General features: G+C 42.1%; 1 protein-coding gene across 1 annotated transcript; it reads left to right on the forward strand.

Annotated features, from left to right (window-relative positions):
• Positions 1–1030: 1030 nt before the first annotated feature.
• Positions 1031–19750, forward strand: LOH12CR1 (loss of heterozygosity, 12, chromosomal region 1; the record flags this gene model as incomplete). Its single annotated transcript, XM_010010813.1, has 2 exons — positions 1031–1188; positions 19520–19750. Coding segments are annotated over 2 exons (389 nt in total), but the record flags the coding sequence as incomplete, so codon positions are not given.
• Between the last annotated feature and the right edge of the window lie 597 nt (positions 19751–20347).

Raw genomic sequence — 20347 nt, forward strand, 5'->3', positions numbered from 1 at the left:
ATTGTGTGTATGTGCTGTTTGTCACAGATGGTGTCCCAGCAAGAAAAAAGTTGTGCTAATGCTGAAGGAAAATGAAAAGAAAGTAAGTAAACGAAATAGCAAAAAACCCAGGATGGCCTTAAGAGTTTAGCCTATTTTTTTCCAGCAGCCGTGGGCAATGTGGTCAGTATGGCACACATATGCTTGAGCTCAGCAAAGGTTCTCAAGTCGCTCTATGAAAGCAACAAACAATGGGCAGGAGAAATTTCTCTGGACAGTTCTGCTGCTCTGGATAGTACCTATGTCTCAAGTCTAATGCCTTTTAATTTTTTGATGAGCTTTTTGTGAAACCTGGTCATGCAAGTAGGTAAAGTACCTTTATTCTGAAAAAAAGTATAAAAAAGTGTATTGCTAGTCTTTGAGATAGTAAAGAAAAATCTTTGCAGATGAAAGTGTTCCAAGTTTTTAAAAAAGGCAATGTAGGCAGAACACGGCCATTTCACCTCTACTAATTTAACTTAGGTGGGTTATTTTTTCATTCAGGTTTGGTTTGGGGATCAGTGAATTTTTAGGGCTTTGGTTTTGACCGCATGATTCTAGTGAAAATAGTTTGAGTTCCATGCCCATACTGGAATGCAGATCTCAACTCCTTCCCCTTCTGGCATACATAAATGAGCAGGTTCATTTTTCACAGGTTAGGATTGTTTGTGAAGGAAAAGAAACAGGACTTGCTGAAGACCAAGTGTCATGGACCTGCATTTAGATTCTGTGTTTAAGTTCTGTCAAGGAGGGCTAAGCTGTATGGCAAACGGGTGTTTGCACTGCTGTAAATCCTAAACATCCATAGATCTTCAATCCGTGCCCTTCCCACTTTAAGCCTTCACTGGACTGTTACATTCCTAAAGTCCATTCAGCAGCCTAAGACCCTGAATTAACTTCATAAGGGGTAATGAAAAACTATCTTCTGGGTTTGTTCTTATGCCTCCTGGCTTGCAGCTGAACTGGTTACATGAAGTGTCAGATTAACTCTGGTCCTTCCCTTGCCTTGTAGGACTCCTCAGTGGGCAGACCTCTCCGACCAACACCAAACTGGAAAAGCTGGACCCCCAGCAGGTGCTGCAGCTGTGTCTCCGGTACCAGGATCATCTTCACCAGTGTGCAGAAGCGGTTGCCTTTGATCAGAATGCGCTTGTGAAGCGGATCAAGGAGGTACTGCCTGCAGCATGCCTGCCTCTGGTGGGGAAGGGCTTGGGGCATCAGCTTGTCCATCTTGTGCTATGCATGCAGGTGCTTGCTGTAGATGTCTGTGGGTCACTTGCAGTACATCAGAGTACACCCTTTAGAGAAACTGTAGGTGTGCACTTCAAGCAAAGTTTTCTGGCTTTCATTGTGGTTACTGTTAGCTGGTGTGTTTATTGGTTATGGCCCCATGATTCCTGGCCATAAACAGGAGCAGTTCCTCTGGTATGCCTAGTACTTCAAGCAATTGTTGAAGAAGTAAAAGATTATTGGAACTTTAAAAGGTAGCATTCCTTATTTAGGTCTGTATAGCATACATCTTATTATGCCTCATGGTTAGGCTTTAATTTAAGGAAAGAAATGGTTATCTTAACATCTTCCATGACTCTTGAATGTATTTGTAAAGCTAGACTTGTTTTAAAAGCCCGTAACGTGGTGTCTCTTCTCTGAGACTGTGTAGTCCAATTCTGCTGTTCAAAGCAGAGTCAGCAAGAGTGGGTTGCCCAGGAGCCTGTCTGGTTGTGCTTTGAGTATCTCCAGGGATGGAGACTTTGCAGCCTCTCTGGGTAACCTTTACTGCCTCCCATCAGATCAGATTCCTCACTGAGCCTTCTCTTTTCAAAGCTGAACAGAGTCAGCTCTCTCAGCCTTTCCCTTTGTGACAGATCTCTAGTGCCTTAATCATCTCCGTGGCCCTTGACTGGACTTGTGCCAGGGCTGGAGCACCTCCCATATGAAGACAGGCTGAGGAAGTTGCGGCTTTTCAGCCTGGAGAAGAGAAGCTGCATGGAGACCTCATAACAGCCTTCCAGTATCGGAAGGGGGCTTACAAGGATGTTGGGGAGGGACTCTTCATTAGGGACTGTAGTGGTAGGACAAGGGATAATGGCTTCAAACTTAAACAGGGGAAGTTTAGGTTAGATATAAGGAAGAAGTTCTTTACAGTGAGGGTGGTGAGGCACTGGAATAGGTTGCCCAAGGAAGTTGTGAATGCTCCAACCCTGGAGGTGTTCAAGGCCAGGTTGGACAGAACCTTGGGCAACATGGTTTAGTGCGAGGTGTCCCTGCCTGTGGCAGGGGGGTTGGAACTAGAAGATCTTAAGGTCCTTTTGAACCCTAACTATTCTATGATCTGTATGGCAAAAAGATCTTCCTGTGCTGCTGTTTTTACCACTAAACCATCCTCTGAAAAATCACTCATCTGCTTAAATATTCAATAAAACTGCTGGGGAGGAAATTAATTCCTGGAGTGAGCATCCTGCAATTGGATTGTCTTTCTCATGTGTAACTACTGATGTTGGAAGCAGTAAGATGGCTGACAGCTTTGTGGGGTTTTTGTGTTTCTTGGTGGTTTTTAGTTGTGTTTGGTGGTGGTGGTGGTTTTGTTTTTTTTAAAAGTCAGAACAGACTAGTTGAAGAGGAGATGCCATTCAAGAGGTTTTTTTCACATACTCCCAGTTGTATGAAAGAACTGGTAAATGTTGCATGTATCAAAAGTCCAGACCAAATACCTTTCAATGTCAGAAGAAAATTTTTTGAACAGGTGGTTAATTTTTATTCATGCAGTATAAGCAATGACCTTGATTTGTTGTTGCACTATTGGCTTAGACTTAAGAAAATCCCACATGACAAACTGGATAATAAATTTGATTCATGGGCTGTTTTGAGAAGCTGCTGTCATCATGAAGTTTTAAGTCCAAACTAACGTGGGAGCCATTAAAAAGGCCTTTTTACTTTGGTGTATCAAGATCTGAGGCCAGCTATTACACAAGATGTGAAGATATTTGCAGATGTTGGTGACTCAGATCACACAGTCTCAGAAATGGGATTTAACTGCCAGCCTAATGACAGTGTACTGCATTAATCCAAGCAGACTGTAATTCTTTTGGGTGTTAAAGTGTGAGAAGGGATATTAACATGATTTAAAGTCACAGTAGATGCCACCAGTGCAATCGGCATTAGTGGGATTTGCCTTCTATAGGTCAAGTGTCAGAGTCCCTTTCAAATAAGCTATGGTGGTATTTTCTTCTAGTTCATAAGGCTTATTTTTTTGGGTTTCTTTTTTCTTGTAAAATAAATAAAATGGTGTACTGGTGTTGCCACTGTTGTCTTTATAACAGACTTCTTTCTGACAAAGTGAAGGAGAAATGGGCAACTCTGTAACACGGGCAACTGACAAGTCAGTTGGGACATGGGGTGTTTTTTTTTTGGTCACAACACTTAAGCAATTTCAGATGCTTCCAATCCCTCTGCCAGATCTGGTGGGTTTTTACTGTTCATTTTCCTAATAATTTTTCAGTGTTTTTCTTGCATTGGCTGTTCTGCGTGTGTGTTCTGGAGGAGCTGGGTGGGATCATTCTTTCCAAATTGGTTGGGCTCTCCTTGGTGCACTAAATTGAACTGCTGCTGACAGTTGTTGACAACAAGGGGTGCAGCTGAACTACAGCAGGGTATGTCTCTCTTTGCAAGTGTAGACGAAGGAAATCACATTTGGCTACCCCCATTTGTCAGCAATGATTTAACTTTGCCTTGTAGACAAAGTTTTGACTGTTGGTAAAGGGTAAAAATGAAAGACAAAATGAAGTGTTTTGTGAAAAGCATAATGTGTGCATGAGCTGGACAGTAAAATCTTCTGTCCTTGTTTTAGTAGTCACTATTTACCTTTTTCTTTAACACTCTAAATGTTGAAGTGTTTTTCTTTCAATAGGAGACTTATCAATTGAATTTGTTTTTAACTTTCCTACAAAACATTAGTAAGCTTTAGTTCCTGATTTCCTACCATTTGTCTGAGGTATGTTCACTTTTCAGACTGTCACCGACTGTACTCAGTGCAGTAATAGTCCTACTGTATAGTATGCTACTGTCATACTGTACAGTAGGATTTCTTTTAGTCTTTCCTTGTCTTGGGGCAAATATCTTCTGCTCATTGTGTGACCAGAGCAGAAGTTTCCTGGTTTCTGGCAAAACTCAGAAGTAGTGTTGTAAATTTACTAGTCCTCAGTAACTCATAATTAACTGTGGTGGTTTGTAAATCAGCACACAGTCTGAATTAAAATGGTTCTTAATAGGAAAGAGAATAAGCTCCTCCAGAAAACAAAAACATTGCATGACAGTAGTTACTGCAGGTCTAAGTAGACCCATCTGTGCATTCCTTTACTTTGGGGACCAAAACAGTCTAGCTTTGCTCTTCATCCTATTTCCCACTTTAGTCAGAATTTCTTTGCAGTGTGTTGGCTACACCCCTGTCTGCTCCTAAATGTAGAACCTGTGTGGCTTCCAGGTTGCTGTGACTGCTCTCTCTCGAGAAGAAATACATTTACCCAAGCTTTTCCTTGTAGGCGAAAGAATTGAAGGTGCGATTGAAGGTAGTTCACTCAACTGTCTCTCTTCAGCAGTTACAACTACTTCACAGAATCATAGGATGGGTTGGAAGGGACTGTAAAGCTCATCTAGTTCCAGCCCCCTGCTGTGGGCTGGGACACCTTCCACTAGACCAGGTTGCTTAAAGCCCCATCCAACCTGGCCTTGAACAATTCCAAGTTGAACTTGAACACTTGTACCTGAAGTGTTGGTTTTGGAATGATTTTTATGACAATAGGCTTTGTCTTCACTTCCAAAAAAAAAAAAAAAAAGGATGTGCTTGCATCTTTTAAAGGAAAAATAATCACTATGTATTAAATATTATGTTTTGTATTAAATACTATGTTTTGTATTAATTTTTGGCAGCTGACTCACCATATGTTGCAATACTGCATTAATTCGAGGACCACTGAAATATTTAGGATTCCTTTTAATTTTTTCTTCTTATCAGTTTGAAAAACAACAGAACAGCAATTTGGTATTTATGTCTGTGTTAACCCAGGGTTATGGCATCTTGCAAAATTTGACAGTTTTCAAGAAAAAAGCCTGTGTGCAGCATTTTCTGGGTAATTTGTCTACGCTTTGGTATCTTGTAGGATGAAAATTTCTAGCTTATTGGATGAATCACCACATTATTGACTTCTGGGAGCATTCTATTCAGATGAGTGTGGGAACAGGATCTAGTTTGTGTCCTGATGGTATGTTGGACCCATGTGAGCTTGGGTATGCTAGGAAAAAGGTGCATTTTTAAAACCCAGTTGATGTGCTCTAAAATGCTAGGGTATAAAAGGCAACTCTAGCTGGTTAACAGATTAAACTGATTTTACACACACCTGTACCTCGAGGGTTTTGCCACAGATGTTTCATGATGGGGACAGATTTGGTGATGCAGATCACAGAGAATGTGCAGATCACAGAGATTGTGATACTTCAGGCTAAAAATCACAGGCATGAACCACAACTTGCTAAAAGCAGGGATAAAACAATTTCAGACTGCTTATTCTTGGGTGTTGTATGTAAAAATAATAATAGTAATAAATAATCTTTAGTGTCTGTCAGCATGAGCTCAACTCGACTGCAGTGTTTTTCCTTTGTTTCTATGGTGAGTTTAGGGTCCTAGCTGTAGACAGGTCTTAACTTGCCACATCCCACATCTGTCTTTGCCATGACAGTGCTGTAGGTCTGCATCAAAACTAGTTGGAAGTTCTGAGCTACTTCAGCTGCTGTTGGGTTTATGAGAGTTGTATGTGCAGTCTTCGGCAGGAGTGTCTGCCTCAGTTCTGCAATCTGTAAAATGGAGGGTTTCTGTCAAGAGTAGTTTGAAGGCAAACATTGACCAACACTAACTGTCCTAGGTATGACTTTGGGGAAAGAAGGAAATGAAGCAGGGAGAGAGCTACTTTACATGAAGTCCTTATCAGTGGAAGATTATCTGTTTTGGGTAGCAGGGACAGAATTTGGAGAATCATCTGGTGTAGGGGATGGGAAACAGAGGAGTAAAGGCTAGGGAACAGAGCTAAATTTTCAGAAAGGGCCTATAAGTTTGTGTGCCTCAAATTGTCTAGTTTCAGTGTCTTTAAAAAAGAGTATTTTTCATGCGCAAGATGCAAAGCTTCTCAAAATTTGCATCTTTATCTGAAGCTAAGCATCCAAAAATTACTAGTCTTGAAAATTTAGGCATAGCTTCTTTACAAGAAAGCAGAAGGGAAACTGAAAGCTGTCTAAGTTCCTTCAAAGAAGCTTTGAATGAAAAGATCTTCAGAATTTCATTAGACTTCTAATAGTGGTAAAGAGGATGTGCTACTCTTAAGTATCCCATGTACCTTTAAAGGGAAATGTAGCTCCTAGATAAACTGTGCTTAAAATGTATTTGGATGTGGATTACTGGGAAGGCTTTTATGCTTTGCTCTAAAAACATACTGATGCAGTGTTATCTGTAGCTTTTATTGCCCCAGGAATTTTGACAATTTTGAAAACAGAACACATTTTACAATACAAAATGAAATTTAAAATAACTCAGTCTTAAGTTGCCGCACACCTATGGGGAACACTCCCCACACACTTTCAAATGCAAAAAACATGTCTTTATATTCTTAACTATTCTTAATAGTTAAACAACTTTTGTCCAGGAAGGCATTAATATCAGTAATTGGTTTGCCATGTAACAAATTACAGTGTATGGCTTGTTTCATACCTGTGAATTCCTCTATGGGAATAGCTCATTATTTTGAACAAATATTCCAGAATAAGACGTGTCTGGATTTATTTTTGTTATTTGTTAGGCTTTTTCTTTTTTTTTTTTTTTTTTTTTTTTTTTTTTCTTCCCCCCCCCCCTTTACCAGCTTGCTGCAAAAGGTCTTCGTAATGGGTATGGTATGTAGTTAATATGTCAAAAAGTACATCCCTTAGTATTTGGCAAGTAAATAACTTTTGAAGTCACACATAAACCAGATTGTGTTTCCCAATATGTTTCAGCTGTTTAAAATTATGGATAGGAGTTTAAATAATTGTTTTCTATAAGCAACAAGTCTACTGCATTTGACAGACTCATAAGAAAAGGACTTTTATACACCAGCATTATAAACAAACACATTGTAGCTTATCCCATGTATTCAAACTCACAAACTGTTATTCAGCCATTCATGTCACCACGTGTGTGAAGTAAAACATACCCAGCAATTTGGGGATTTAGGAATTTCCATTTATTTTTGTGAATGCTTTGTGACTCTTTGACCTTTATCACAACTATGTTGTTTCTGTGACATGGAGTGTTTGTTTTATTGAAGAGACCTGTCACCTAGTGGCAAAGTGTGCTGGGGAATGTGGCCTGCAGAGGTCATCAAGATGGTTTTGTTCCAGCTCAAGGGAAGGGTGAGTTAGCTATGGGCAGGGCCTGTGGCTTTGAACCCTTCTTGTTAAGAGATAAGAGGGCTGGCAGTGGTAGGGACAGCCTGTAAAGGTTTGACATTCCCTGGTGGAAATTAAAGGACAAAGTACCTTGAAGGTGATGATAAAGGGAAAAGCTGTCTAAGTGTGGGGAGCTGTTCCATCACCAGGAATAAATGAATCTTGGGCCAAAAACCTTAGAAGGCCATTGCCTGGCTGGGGACCATATTGATGCAGTGCACAGCCCCAGTAACCATAACCAATGCTACAGTTATCACAGAATCATTAGACTTGGGATGCTGATCTACTCCAAGCACATGTAGTTTGTACTGGGTGATGCACCACAGTCACTCTCTTCTTAGCTTCATCTCTCTCTGGGCGGGAAGATTGGAGTGTCCAGGGTTCATCCTGTGCTCCAGTCAGTTAACCAGTGTCTCTTCAAAGAATGGACTCAAATGAAGAGGAAGCTTTCGGAGGTGTTTTGCTGGTCTTTGTTTTTGTTTGATTTAGTACTCTGCTGAGTTAGATGTTTGTTGCCATTACTATTAGTTGTAGGTGGTATCAGAGCTGAGTTTCCAAAACTATTTGTGAAACTTGTTTTCAGCAGACATGCCCTGAGAATGACACACCTTCTAACTAAACTGAAATAGACTAGCAAAATATGAATGGTCTTACCAAGTCCAAAGTGCTTCTTCGACTTCAGGACTTTGCTTCAAGGTCCATGTGCCCATACGGATCAGACTGCTAAGTTACCTGTCATCCCATTAGAGGGGAGGGCTCAGAAGATCCAAAGTAAGCCTGTTATATGAAGCCTTGCAAAAGTGAAAATGGAGATGTGTTTAGTTTTGACACAACATATAAAGACTTTGTACACGAGACTGTTAACTTGCAAGCAGAATTGAGCCTTTTGGTACATTGACTTAAATTAGCAATAAATCCAGGGAAAGCAATAAATCCAGTGAAAGAGGCCTGAGAATTCCTTGGAGTGTAGTATTTCTGAAATAGGGAAAAGGGGTTGAAATGGGTTGAAATGCAGGTTGTGTTTCCACAGATTTAATGCTATGCTGCCATGCTTTTTTAGGGAAGCTAGGGAATAAAGTCTTCTGTAGAGAAATTGATACCTTAAATACAGTCTTTAGCATCTTGGAATTATGAGATTGATGAGGACTGTGGCAATTTATCAGGCTCTTTTTCTCCTTTCTTCTGTGATGAAGTGCTATTTATAAAGACTGGAATCTTAACAGGCACCATCATGCATGGTTGTTAAGCTGGAAACTACATTCATGTCCTTGAGTTCATTTTGCTCATTTTTCTCCAGCCTTGTGCGTAAGTAGCTTGAATTCTCTAGTGGTGGGGTGATGTCTTAACCAGCCAGCATCAAAACTGGAAAAGGCTTTTGAAAAAGCTTCACAATTGTTACTTTAATGCATAGAATGAATGTCTTGCTGTGTATGCCTGAGGCACATAGGCAAGTACGCTGTTGTAGATGAACTTTATGAAGCTATGTAGCAGTTATCAAGAGGATGGATTGTTTGCACTTGTGACAGCCTGACATTGGTTACGTTAACATGTGCTGCCTTACTTAGTGTCATTAAAAAAGACCAGTCCCTCACTCCTAGAATATATGTGTGAAATCAGCTCCAGCATGTTCCCTTCTCTTGTGATTTCTTATGACCTTTTGAGAAAAGATCAAAACCGGAATCCTTTCCACCACTAAATTTCCAAGGAAGACTAGAAAATTAAACATAAACATCTAGCAGTCAGAAAGGTTTGTATTATTATAGAACTTCTGTGCTCAAGAGATGGACACTAAAGAATGGAAGTCTAATATGCTAAGGCTTGTATTAATACTTTCATCAGAGTAAGTGCGTGGAGTTTATGATTATGAGGTACCAGAAGGAATAGAATTCAGTTTTTTCTCACAGCTTGTTTCAACTAGGAAAGTTGTTTCTTATTCTAGCCTTGTTTTCCCAGGAAAAAAATCCAAACAACATCCAAATACCACCCGCTGTCCCACCATTGTAGATCTTCAAAGAGGAGTAAGAAGTATTGAAGTCCACTCCAGAGTTAGCAGACCTGATACTGAATTTGAGCATCAAAAAGATTTGAAATACACCCCAGGCTGATACTTGCACTCTTCATATCACACAAGGTACACCCATGAGAAATAGGAGTGTATTGATCGTATTGCACAAGGCTGAGAGTTGATTTTGTCTGACACGCTGTGTGCAGTTCCCATTATGTTCAGGAAGGAGAATTAATAGTACAATAGAAGGATTATATGTATGTCTGGGGATTGGAGAATGTTGGGGCAGTAACTGAAGAAGCTTTACTTGTTTGGCTTAGTTAAATGAAGACTGAACATGGTGTGATTTTTCGTTCTAAGTAAGTCTGGGGTTAATGTAGATTGAAAATTGTCTTCTCCCTCCCTTCCGGACTGTGTCAATACAGGAAAAGTCGCTTTACAGTCTTTCAGTCTTAAGAATTACATCCTGTTTCAGTGTTGAATTGAAATTTTCAAGGTGTTAACCCTAAATGAGAATTGAGGGAGTGGGGGAGGTGTCAGGAATGTTAGCTCAAAGCTGTTCGGCAGTTTGATGTTCATTTTAGACTGGTTAGCCAGTATTATTTGCAAATATTTGGAGTTGCACTGATGGCTTAAAGATGCTAGGTGCTAGGCTGGGAGAGCAAGGTTGACCTTGTGTTAGGAGCCCTATAATTAGCATTCTGATAACAATCAGATGTGATCTGCAGAAATGACTTCATGTTGAAAGTATTACAAAGCCTTAGTGCAAGTAATCTGTTCATCTTGCTTTTTTATGAAGGGTACGGTTTCCTTAATTTTTCTGTGCCATTGGGGCATGAATGTTTCTATATGAGAACATTATTAGCCAATATTTCAACACTGCTGTAGAGGTATGAAACACATCATTTACTAGTAATTAATTTGTGTGGGTGTTGTTCCTGACTTGATGTACCATCTACCTCTGGAAGACCTGGATAAAACGCTGAACTATAGTATAGCGAATACCCTGTAATCAAGTGTATGAGCTGTGCTGAACTGTGGTGTGGTAGACAAGAAATAAGATTGATTATTTATTTATTTATTACTTACCAGAACAGAAAGTGATGCATTTGAAGAACTATTGCTGGGACTGGCAAATTATCTAAAAGATAAAATCTCAACATAGATGAATTTCAGCTGAAAAAGGTGCTTAGGTAGTTGCTGTAAAACAAATCCACATAAAAGCAGTATATGGCAAGGAATTTATAAGAGTTTTTAAGATCAGAAAGGATTATTGGGTCATAGTCTTTCCTTCTGCTTAATCCACTCCATAGCATTAATTCTTGCTTATGCCTGACCTAAGCTGCATGGGAACTGAAGATGAACTACTTCTCAATCGTAAGTTCTCCTTCCAGGCAATACTGTAAATTTTCAAATGCCTTCTTGCTTTTGATCAATTTGTTCTAGAGATCCATTTGTAGACATAAGGAGAGAGAAATACTGAGCCCTCTGTGAAACCTGAGGCCACTGCAGCTCAACACAATAAAAATTAATTCTCAGGGTGATTTTTTAGAGTTACCACTGCTCACTCGTTGAACTTTTGTCTGAATTGTTGGTCATTGGTGATGGTATGTAACTCATTATCATATTTTGAACAATAGTCTGTAGCCTCAGAAGAGCTTGCTGTGGAAATGATCAACAGTGCTCAAGATTTCCTTGAGGCTTTCCTGCAGCCAGAAACTTACTATCAGATGTTGTGACTCCAGAAAAGTGCTGTGACATTTGAGCTTCAGCACTGTGGAAGTGTGGTGGAGTCAGTCTTAAAAGCAGCTGTTTTGTGAATGAAGGAGTAGATCCTCCCCTTCTCATCATCACTAGGATGTGCTTGGTCATTTCATGTTCTGTTTGAACATGAAAAAGCTGATGTAGAGCTTTAAAATGATCTTTAAGAAATTTTTCAGATTACCAGTGGCTAACATTGTTATAGCTGTTATACCTTTGTTATACCTTTGAGTTTTCCGGGTGAGAAGTTATTGCGTGGACTTTCATATGAGAACTGTGGCTGTCGGGGAAAGAGCAAAAGCTTCATCTGCACTGTCAGATGTACAGAAATCCTCAATTTCTGACTGCTGGGCTTGTGCTCCTACACATCTCATGCTTCAGCTTTCTTGCATGTATATGAGACATCTGTACAGCACATGGGAAGTAGGTTTGGTGCAACCAGATGTGTTGGACTGGCTGTGTAAGTGTGGCAGGGAGCTTCAACCCATCTTTGTCTGCAATTCCCCAGACAATAAAAAAGAGGGAGTCTTAGGTAATCTTTCTACTGCTTTACAAACCAGGAGATGGTTAAAACTCAGCTCCTTTGCATTCTCTCAGAACAGATTTAAGAGGTTTTTCTTCTTAAATTGTTTTTTTTTTTCTTCTAGAAAACACTTTCTTCTAGTATGTCTAACCCTGAATAAATATGGCAAAGGTAGTATTAATTCCCTTTGAAAAATTTTGGAAGACCTTCTGTAGGACATCTGGAAGAGAAGACCTATGGCTTTCAGGTCCAAAGTGTGAAGCTGAGAAAAGGATCATTGGATCAGATGGCTTACAAATGTAATGATGCTGGCTAGATAGCACCTTTTCACTCTGAAATAAGAAATGTTTTCTGAGAAACACCTCACTAGTGATAGTAGTCATCTCTTTTTCAAATAAAAACTTATTTTTGATAGAAAACAAGTTGCTTAAAACTAGTCATTCTGACATGTTGAAAGTATGGAACTCAAATTTATGATAAAATAAAAGCCTAAGGGTAGATAACATTTACAAGTGCTGTTGTCCTATAATATTCAAGCTCTGGCTGGATATAGGAGTCTTCTGAATGAGTAATACAGCTGCAGTGTCAGATCAGGAAATGAGGAAATTGAAGGCTATGTTTCGTAGTAGAATTATTAGGTAGCCTGAAGTAAGAGTTGTGCAAGTTATCATTTAGGTAACAGATCAGTCTGTAAGAGATACAGATTTTTCTTTCTCCAGGAACAGTTAATTAAATACAGAGTAGGAGTTTCTTACTAATTTCTGTGGAGCTAGACTCCATGAAAGAAAGGTTTTGTGAGGACATTGCACACACGAGTTCATTAATCTTATGTATTGTCTCTGTGCTTTTTTGTGATATATTTTTTCTTAAACTTTGTCATTTAGGAGGGGTGTGGAAGCATTACTGATGCTTTGAATGTAACATCATTTTTTTAGTCATGATTAAGGTTTAGGGATGACTTTTTAGATGGGTATAGATTATTCCATGAAAGCAGCAATTGAAAGCTCTAAAAACCAGTTCTTACTAGTTAAAGTCAGTACGCTAGAAATTACTATAACCTTTCCTTGGTGACAGTTTAGAAACCTTACGGATAAAATTAGGTAATTATTTGCCCCCTAAGATCTGACACAGCCACAGCAAACACTGAGTTAGGATCCAGGAACACGTGCAGTGGGAGAGATGGTGCTTCTCTTCATGCGGTGGTCCTGCCACTTCTGTGACTGTTAGGCTGACAGGTCAGTCAGGCAAGCTGATGGGGTAGAAGGCCAAGCCACTGAAGAAGAGAGAGCCTGGGAAGACCAAACTTGTTTTGGTGTCCCCCGTCAACTTACGTGCAGAACTGCAGAACTGAGTCCATGATCGTGCAGCTAATTCGAAGGAGGAAGGTGGGACTGCTGCTTTGCAGCCTGAGGTTGCGTTAGATTTGGTGTAATGTGAAACTGTTCCCTGAGTTTCACTTGCTTATGTTGTGGTTTAGCTGTTTTGAGAGAGAAAGATGATAAGTACCTGTGGTGTTGAGGGAAATGAAGTAAAGAAAGTCCAGTAGAACAGGCCTGGTGACATGAGATGTATCCAAGCTGGAGAGCTGGCTATGGTATCTACAGCACCAGATTCCAGATGGCTGCTGGTTGTCAGGCTTTGCTGTCCATCTTCTCTCACCTCTGTGAAGTGGGGCCCTGCCTTTTAAGCTCTTGGAAGTCTACAGGCTCATTAGTGCTGGGCGAGAGGTAGTTATTGTTTTAACCATAGCCTTAGGACTTTATTTAGCAACAGTCAGTGATAGCAGTCATAACTTAAACTTGGGGGACTGCCAGTTGGCAGAGGGGTGCTGGTAGCTCTCAAGCAGGGAAGTCTCGAGTCCGAGCTGTGAGGGAGACATGGGCTGCGGAGGTCAGACTGCACGGTAGCGACAAATGTATCCTGTCCAATAATACAATATGCAGGAAAAGATCAAGGTGGAAGAGCTAATTTCAAGAATGAACCTTCTAATTCCCCTGAGTTCTGATTTAGTTGTTTGTTTGTAGTTCATTGTTTTTTTTGATTTTTTTTTTTTTTTTTTTTTTTTTTTGGCAACCCAGGGCCTCCCAAAATAATTAAATCTTGATGTTAAAGCACAGCAGCCTATCTTATGGTAGCATCTATCTACTATAGCTCTAAGGGACCAGGTATGGATTTAGCTGCAGAACTTTTGAAGCAAGGGCCCTGATGTACCTATTAATGTTACTAAAACTCAATGTTAAAGCCAGTTGAAATGGTTATTCTTCATTCTCCAACTTGACTGTTATCTATGTAATGCTTAGACAGAATAACCCTTGTCAGTTGTTTACAGCAATGACAAGTTACAGAGGGAGCAAAAGGAACATTTTAGCTTGGGATTCAGTCTTGGATGTGATATGCAAAACACAAATTATAATTGTTTCCCTGGCGGTTGCGCAGAGGAAGGGTACTCATGAGAGCTGTACTCTTGACTGATGCTGAAGAGAAGGATGTGGGATCCTTGGCTGGGCATCTCTGTTTCCGACACTGGCAAAGATGCTACCCAATGAGTTTATCACTTACCAGTGTGTGGGATGAGTTGGAGAAACAGAGGATGTTCCCATCATCAGGAAGTCATCACAACCTATTGTGCTAACTTTGCGTGATACTATCAAAGAGAGAGGGGAAGAGCAAAAAAAACAAAAAAAACCACCCCATTCATTGAGCACATTTGTTTTGAAGCAGTACAGAAGGAGGAGCTGTCTTGAGTTTTAAGTGCGTTGATTGAAAAGTATTTTCACACCAGTACATCGTGACTAATATTCCATGCAGTCATGTTCCTGCCTGTCACTTTCTGATGTGGTTTTTGTGCAGCTGCAGGAAGGACTCCATTTAACCCCAGCCAGGCACCTGACAACATAAAGGGAACGGCTGCTTGTGCTTGGAGTGCTGTTCTAGCAAGTGAACTTTCTGGAATAAGGATTGTGCCTTAATTGCTGTGGTTTTTTGAGTGGCAGCCATAGGGGATGCGAGCTGACAGCAAAATCGTTAGGGCAGAGGGACACAGGGCAAATGGATGTCTAGCCGAGCTCTTGAAGTCTGTTGCTGAGTGAGGGGAAACAAAACATCATCTTGCCTATTAGCATTTTAAGGAGGGAGTGGAGAAGCTGGGAATGACAGAGCTTCCTCTTATGTTGTGTTGTGTATTTGTTTTGTTACAAATGTCAGCAGTGCCTCTCTAGCAGTTTGATTCCAAGTGTAATGAACTTCTGATTGCATTTGTATGTTCTGCAACCAAGGGAGGGATGTCTAGCTGCAGTTTTCAGTCTCAGTCACTGAACTAATGAGATGTAACCTGTTTCTGAGAGCTCAGGACACTTACGTGCCCATGACAGAGATGCTACAAAACCATACCAGGTAAGAGGTATATACAGAGCACTGACTGGTTTGTTTTCAGTGTGGTCTGTAGAAAAGAACTGGGCAGCGTCCAGTGCTGACCTCAGTCTTTTTGTGGGCTAAATTAATGTCTTTATTCTGCTTGGCAGTGTGGGCCAAGAAGAATTTTTAAATGAATGCAAGAATTTGTGGTGTGCAAGATGTCTCAAAGTACCCTCAGTTGTTTTTGCATTTCATCAAATGGGCCTGTGTAATGCAGAGGAGAGTCTGCAAGCCCTTACTGGTTGACCATGGAATGGTGTAGCAGGAGGGGCTGCGCTGGGGCCCTTTTAGGTGAGGGAATAGCCATCTTGCACTGTTGTAGGAAGTAATTATGAATCTGTTTTCATTTGAAGACCAGTAGATATCATTTAATGTTTAAAATGTGAAGCTGAGACATAAATTAGTGTCCTGCTGCTGTTGATCTATGAAAGAGTCATGAGCATTGAAACAGGAACAGACCCAAATTCTGAATGTCACTGACTGTATGAAAAAAGTGTGCCAGGCTGAAAGGTGAGTTTTAGGCTTGACTGTTTTTATGATACTATGCTCATAGAAGCAAAGCTGAAAAAACTCTTCCATCCTTTTTGATGTTAGAAGGGGAAAATATCTTGTCTTCTCCTCTGAGCATGTCCAGCCTTGGGTTTGCTGCTTTAAAAGGATTTATTTTTGGAAGGAAATAAAGTGTGCACTGGGAGGTCTTACCCCATCACTGAGAACATGTCGTCTTTCCTCAAGATCAGGCTGGGCTGAATCTCTTACTTTGATGAGAATTAGGACCCTGACCTTGCGCTCTGGGCTCTGCCCTCTGCTTTTGTTCTTAACAGGTTTCAGGTCAGGTCTTTCAACTCTCTGAACTCTTCTGTACCTGTAAGTTAGGGATGATGATAGCTTACTCAGTGGTGATGTTTGAAGGAGAAATTGGTGATGGTGAAGTCATTCAGAGGTTGGTGACAGCGCAGCTCCACATCTGTCATGGTTTATGTGTACAGGGTGGTGGTCTGCTGATGGGGGAGTTGTGTGCAACTGTGGTGGCCTGACATTAGTAGGAAGCTGGAAGCAAGAAAAGCAGAAACAATGGCTCAAATAAACACTTGCAGATGGTTATAGGGCAGTGGAAGAGCTGCTGGGATTCCCAGAGAGCTGCTCAGCTGGGGGTGGGCAAGAAGGCTGAGACCTGAGTGTTTTCCAGAAGAGAACATGGCAGGGCCTCAAGTCAGGGAGGTGCGAGTTGATGGCAAGCTGCTCAGGTGAGGCATATTCACTTGTCTGACTCTTGAGGGTGTCTCAAAAAGTCACGGGCTTCCTTGGCTGTAGGCAAGGGAGCAGACTCTGCCTAAGCTCCCCTTCTCTGGGTGTTTTTTATTGCTACTGCATGGAATTAAATAGATGGGAATTAAGCGGATTCTTATGTGCATTCCCTGTTCACTGCAGATTCCTATAGGACAGTTTTAGTCTCTGTGGTGGGTAAATAGCACTGACCCTCTGGGTCCTGCAGCTGAAGGCCCTGTCTGAGTGCCAGAGGAATGAGACTGCATGCCAGGAGAGGTAAAAGCACAAGGTCTGGCACTGGAGCTCACTTGGAGGGGAGAAGGCAGGAAGGATGTAAATGTGTATTTAGGCCTGCTTCAAGGAAAGCTGCAAAGAGGCATTGGCATTTCTATACAGGAGTTAACATGAAGGGTTTTTTAATTTTTTAGTTAAAAACACCAGGTTCAGACTGAGTAAAAGTTGACCTTTCCTCACAGTTACTCAGCTTCAGTCTTTCTTGTCATGTCTCTGGCTATGCAGCTGCCGTGGCCTCCTACAGCTGGCAAACTTGAACGCTAGGTATAGGGAAGCCATAGGAAGCGCTCACTTCCACCATTTCTCTGTTTTGTGAGGCAGCTTTTTTTATAGCCATTGTGAATGTGTCCAGACGTAGCTGAGAACTTGGAAGGCCACTCTGCATTTCTTCCTCCTTTTGCAGGTCAGCTTCAGCTTCCCCTTCAGTAAGTGGATATTACTGGTATTTACACAAGGAGCCAAAGAGTCAACTGATGGAAATTATTGGAATGGAGAGAAAAGGGGGCCTTCATACCTTTTTGTTTCAGAGCTTGGTAGGGGTGAGCTTTGCCTATTGAGCTGAGGCCATGTGGAGAACCTGCCTGTGGAGGAGAACTTCAACACCAGAGGAGGTTTCTGCCTGGGTCCCCATGCTGCTCAGTTTAGAGAGGCGTGCTGGCTTTTGGCACATTTCCTACTGGCTGCCACTCCACACTACTGTCTCTCATTAGGTAGGATGTTTTTAGGCGCTGGATTGAATTTGTTTCCATCCTGTACAGACCTGGTGGTGGTCTGCTTTTTACACACTCCAATTTACAGAGCTAGCACCAAGCGACTAAATTATTAAGCTGGGGTTTTAATAGAAACCCCTGTATAGGCTTAAATTGTTTCCACTCTATTTGGAGTTTCCTGCTCTGCTGGTTTTTGTTTTGTCCCGTGCGTGAAAGCATGGAGGGAGGAATTCACAGGAAAGCACAGAGGCAAAGAGGAAGAATTCAGCCTGAGAGCACTAGAAAGTACAGACGAAATAAGAGGTTAATTGGTGCTGTATCCAGCTCTGATGGAGGTGATAGGCAGCAAAAAATGCTTCCTAAATCCCCATGACAGTTGAGCGGAAACTTGTGTGTTTGTTTTCAATGCTGTTTGTAACTTAGGTTTCTCAATGAAGTATTTTCTTGCCTGACTGTTTTTGACTCGACCTCTTCCCCAGGGCTTGAAAGGGACATTTGTCAGCAAACACAGCTCCCCCAGCTTTTCCCCCAGTGCTAAACCCTGCTGCCGCCAGTGGGATGGCAGTGCTCTGCCTGGTGGGACTTTCCTCCTCAGTGCGGGATGCCCCTTCCAGCTTTGCATCGTTTCCACCCAGTCCTCCCCTTGCTGCAGGCTCTCCTCTGCAGCCCTGCACCACTGCATACTGGGTCAGGATTACACTTGCTGATTAAGTATGAAGTGAGATCTGGTCAGCACAGCTCGGTTTTTAGCACTGCACTGATAAACTGGTGTTGTCTTTGGTAACAGGTACAGTTGCTGTCCTCCACCAAATGGGTTGACTCTGTCACAGTGAGGGATGTTGTTTGAACCTGGTAGACCATGAGTTCTCAGCACTGATTACCTGAGGCTGCTTCATCACAAGCTGTGACCTCCTTCCTCTGGGGGTAATTAGATGGCAGAGGTTCAGAAAAAACAGTGGTAAGAGGCAGCAGTTGGCTAAAACTGGTCAGTGTGTGTGTCCACTCCTGCCCTTCACTCGGCAGCTACTATGGGAAAGCACCAAGTCCCAGGCGAGGGGACGGCTTTCCATGGGGACAGAGTGTGTTTGCAGGGTGCGTGCTCACTGCTCGTTTGAAGAGTCACCGTTCTGGAATAACCATGGTTGTCGAGCACAGCTACTGTGAACCGGAGCATTCAAAACTTCAGGTGTACGCTTGAGGGCTTAGAGCAGGCCTGTTACCGAGCTCTCTGAATACATAGTATGTCTTACCATGTGTAAAACAGCTGAAACAGTCCGGCTCATGCACATACAGTGCTATCCTGCCTGGGGTTTGCAGGTCTGGCTGAAGAGAAAGTTGGGCTGTGAATTATAAAGGCTACCTTCGTCACTCAATGGCAGGAATAGCACTGCAGTTCCTGTCATTGTCACCGTGCTCCAGCCATGTTTGGGTACTTACTGTGTTTAATTGCATGGCTGATTTACTTAATGTCTCTCCTGGGGTCACTCATAACATTTCTATTTTTAGCATTCAGGGAAATTAGGGATGCTAGTAATCCATTGTGGTTCTCTCTCAAGGCAGGAGTTTTCCAGGTGATGATGGTAATAACAGCCACGGCTTAGTTGCAGGGTAGCCTGGCTAAGCTGATGAAATTAGGTCTGGCAAGTATAGTAGAGCTTAACACTTGCAAAGGAACAGTCTCCACTGAAAATATACTACGGGTGTAGGCAGAGGCTATGAGTTCCCTGGGTTTGGATAACTTGGAGGATATGCAGATGGTTTATTTGGGAAATCCCTGGCAGTGCCTGTTGGCTTTCAGCCCTGTAAATACAGAATTTTCTCAGTGTTTGGTTGTAGACCTGAGGTTGTCATATGTCTTCCCCAGTATACAGCTATGAATTATCCCATTTCACAACAAACTCGTTATGTACCCACAGAGGAACTCCTTTCAACCTGGCTGGTATCTCCAGCGGGGTACCTAAGGTTCTTCTCAGTTGCTTTTAGGAAAGACACTTCGCAGGAGGGCCTGTACTAACAGTTGGCCTAATGCGCCTCGCTCTGCTTGTTGTTTTTAAACAGATGGACTGCTCCGTGGAAACCCTTTACGGCTTCATGCAGGAGCGCCAGAAGAAGTATGCCAAGTATGCGGAGCAGATCCAGAAGGTGAATGAGATGTCTGCCATCCTCCGCCGTATACAGATGGGCATTGACCAGACGATCCCGCTGATGGAGCGGCTGAACAGCATGCTGCCGGAGAGCGAGAGGCTGGAGCCCTTCAGCATGAAACCCGACCGGGAGCTGAAGTCTTAGCTGATCCGTCAGGGTCCTCCTTGTCCTCCTCACCTTCCAGGCTCCAGTGTTCAGCACAGACGCACTTCAACGGGCTGGATGGCAGATGTTTGGGGCGCATGGCACTGCTGCTGGACTCTCTGCCAGGGCATTGGAGGAAGAGTAGCGTCAGCTGCCAGAACTGCGCAGCCAGGAATCCAGGAGCTCCCCAGTCCTGTCGTCTCAGAAGATGATTTACCATCCTCTCATCTCCCTTCTCTTGCCCTCTTGTTTCCTCCACTACTGCCGCCTGTGCTGAGACACTGGTTTCATTGCTGTGACTAGATGGGGGTTTACAGAGGAGGAGTTTTCTTTCACCTGATTATTATTTTTTTTTACTAGAAAAATTCAAAGGGATACAGGGTGTGACAAACACTCTGACATGGGTTTTGTGCCACTGGCGTTTAGACCATTAGATGACTGGCAGGTATTTCTGATATCTCCTGGCCTTGGAAATGCGTGTGTGTTACAGGTGAAAGTGCAGGAGCTAGGGACTGGCTTATTAAAATCTGCCTATTATCATAATTAACATGGCTTGCATGGCAGGACGTTGGCATGTCCTCCTCAAGCCTCCTGTTT

The sequence above is a fragment of the Nestor notabilis genome, unplaced genomic scaffold (genome assembly GCF_000696875.1).
Source record: "Nestor notabilis isolate BGI_N333 unplaced genomic scaffold, ASM69687v1 scaffold15123, whole genome shotgun sequence".
In the NCBI taxonomy this organism is placed as follows: domain Eukaryota; kingdom Metazoa; phylum Chordata; class Aves; order Psittaciformes; family Psittacidae; genus Nestor; species Nestor notabilis.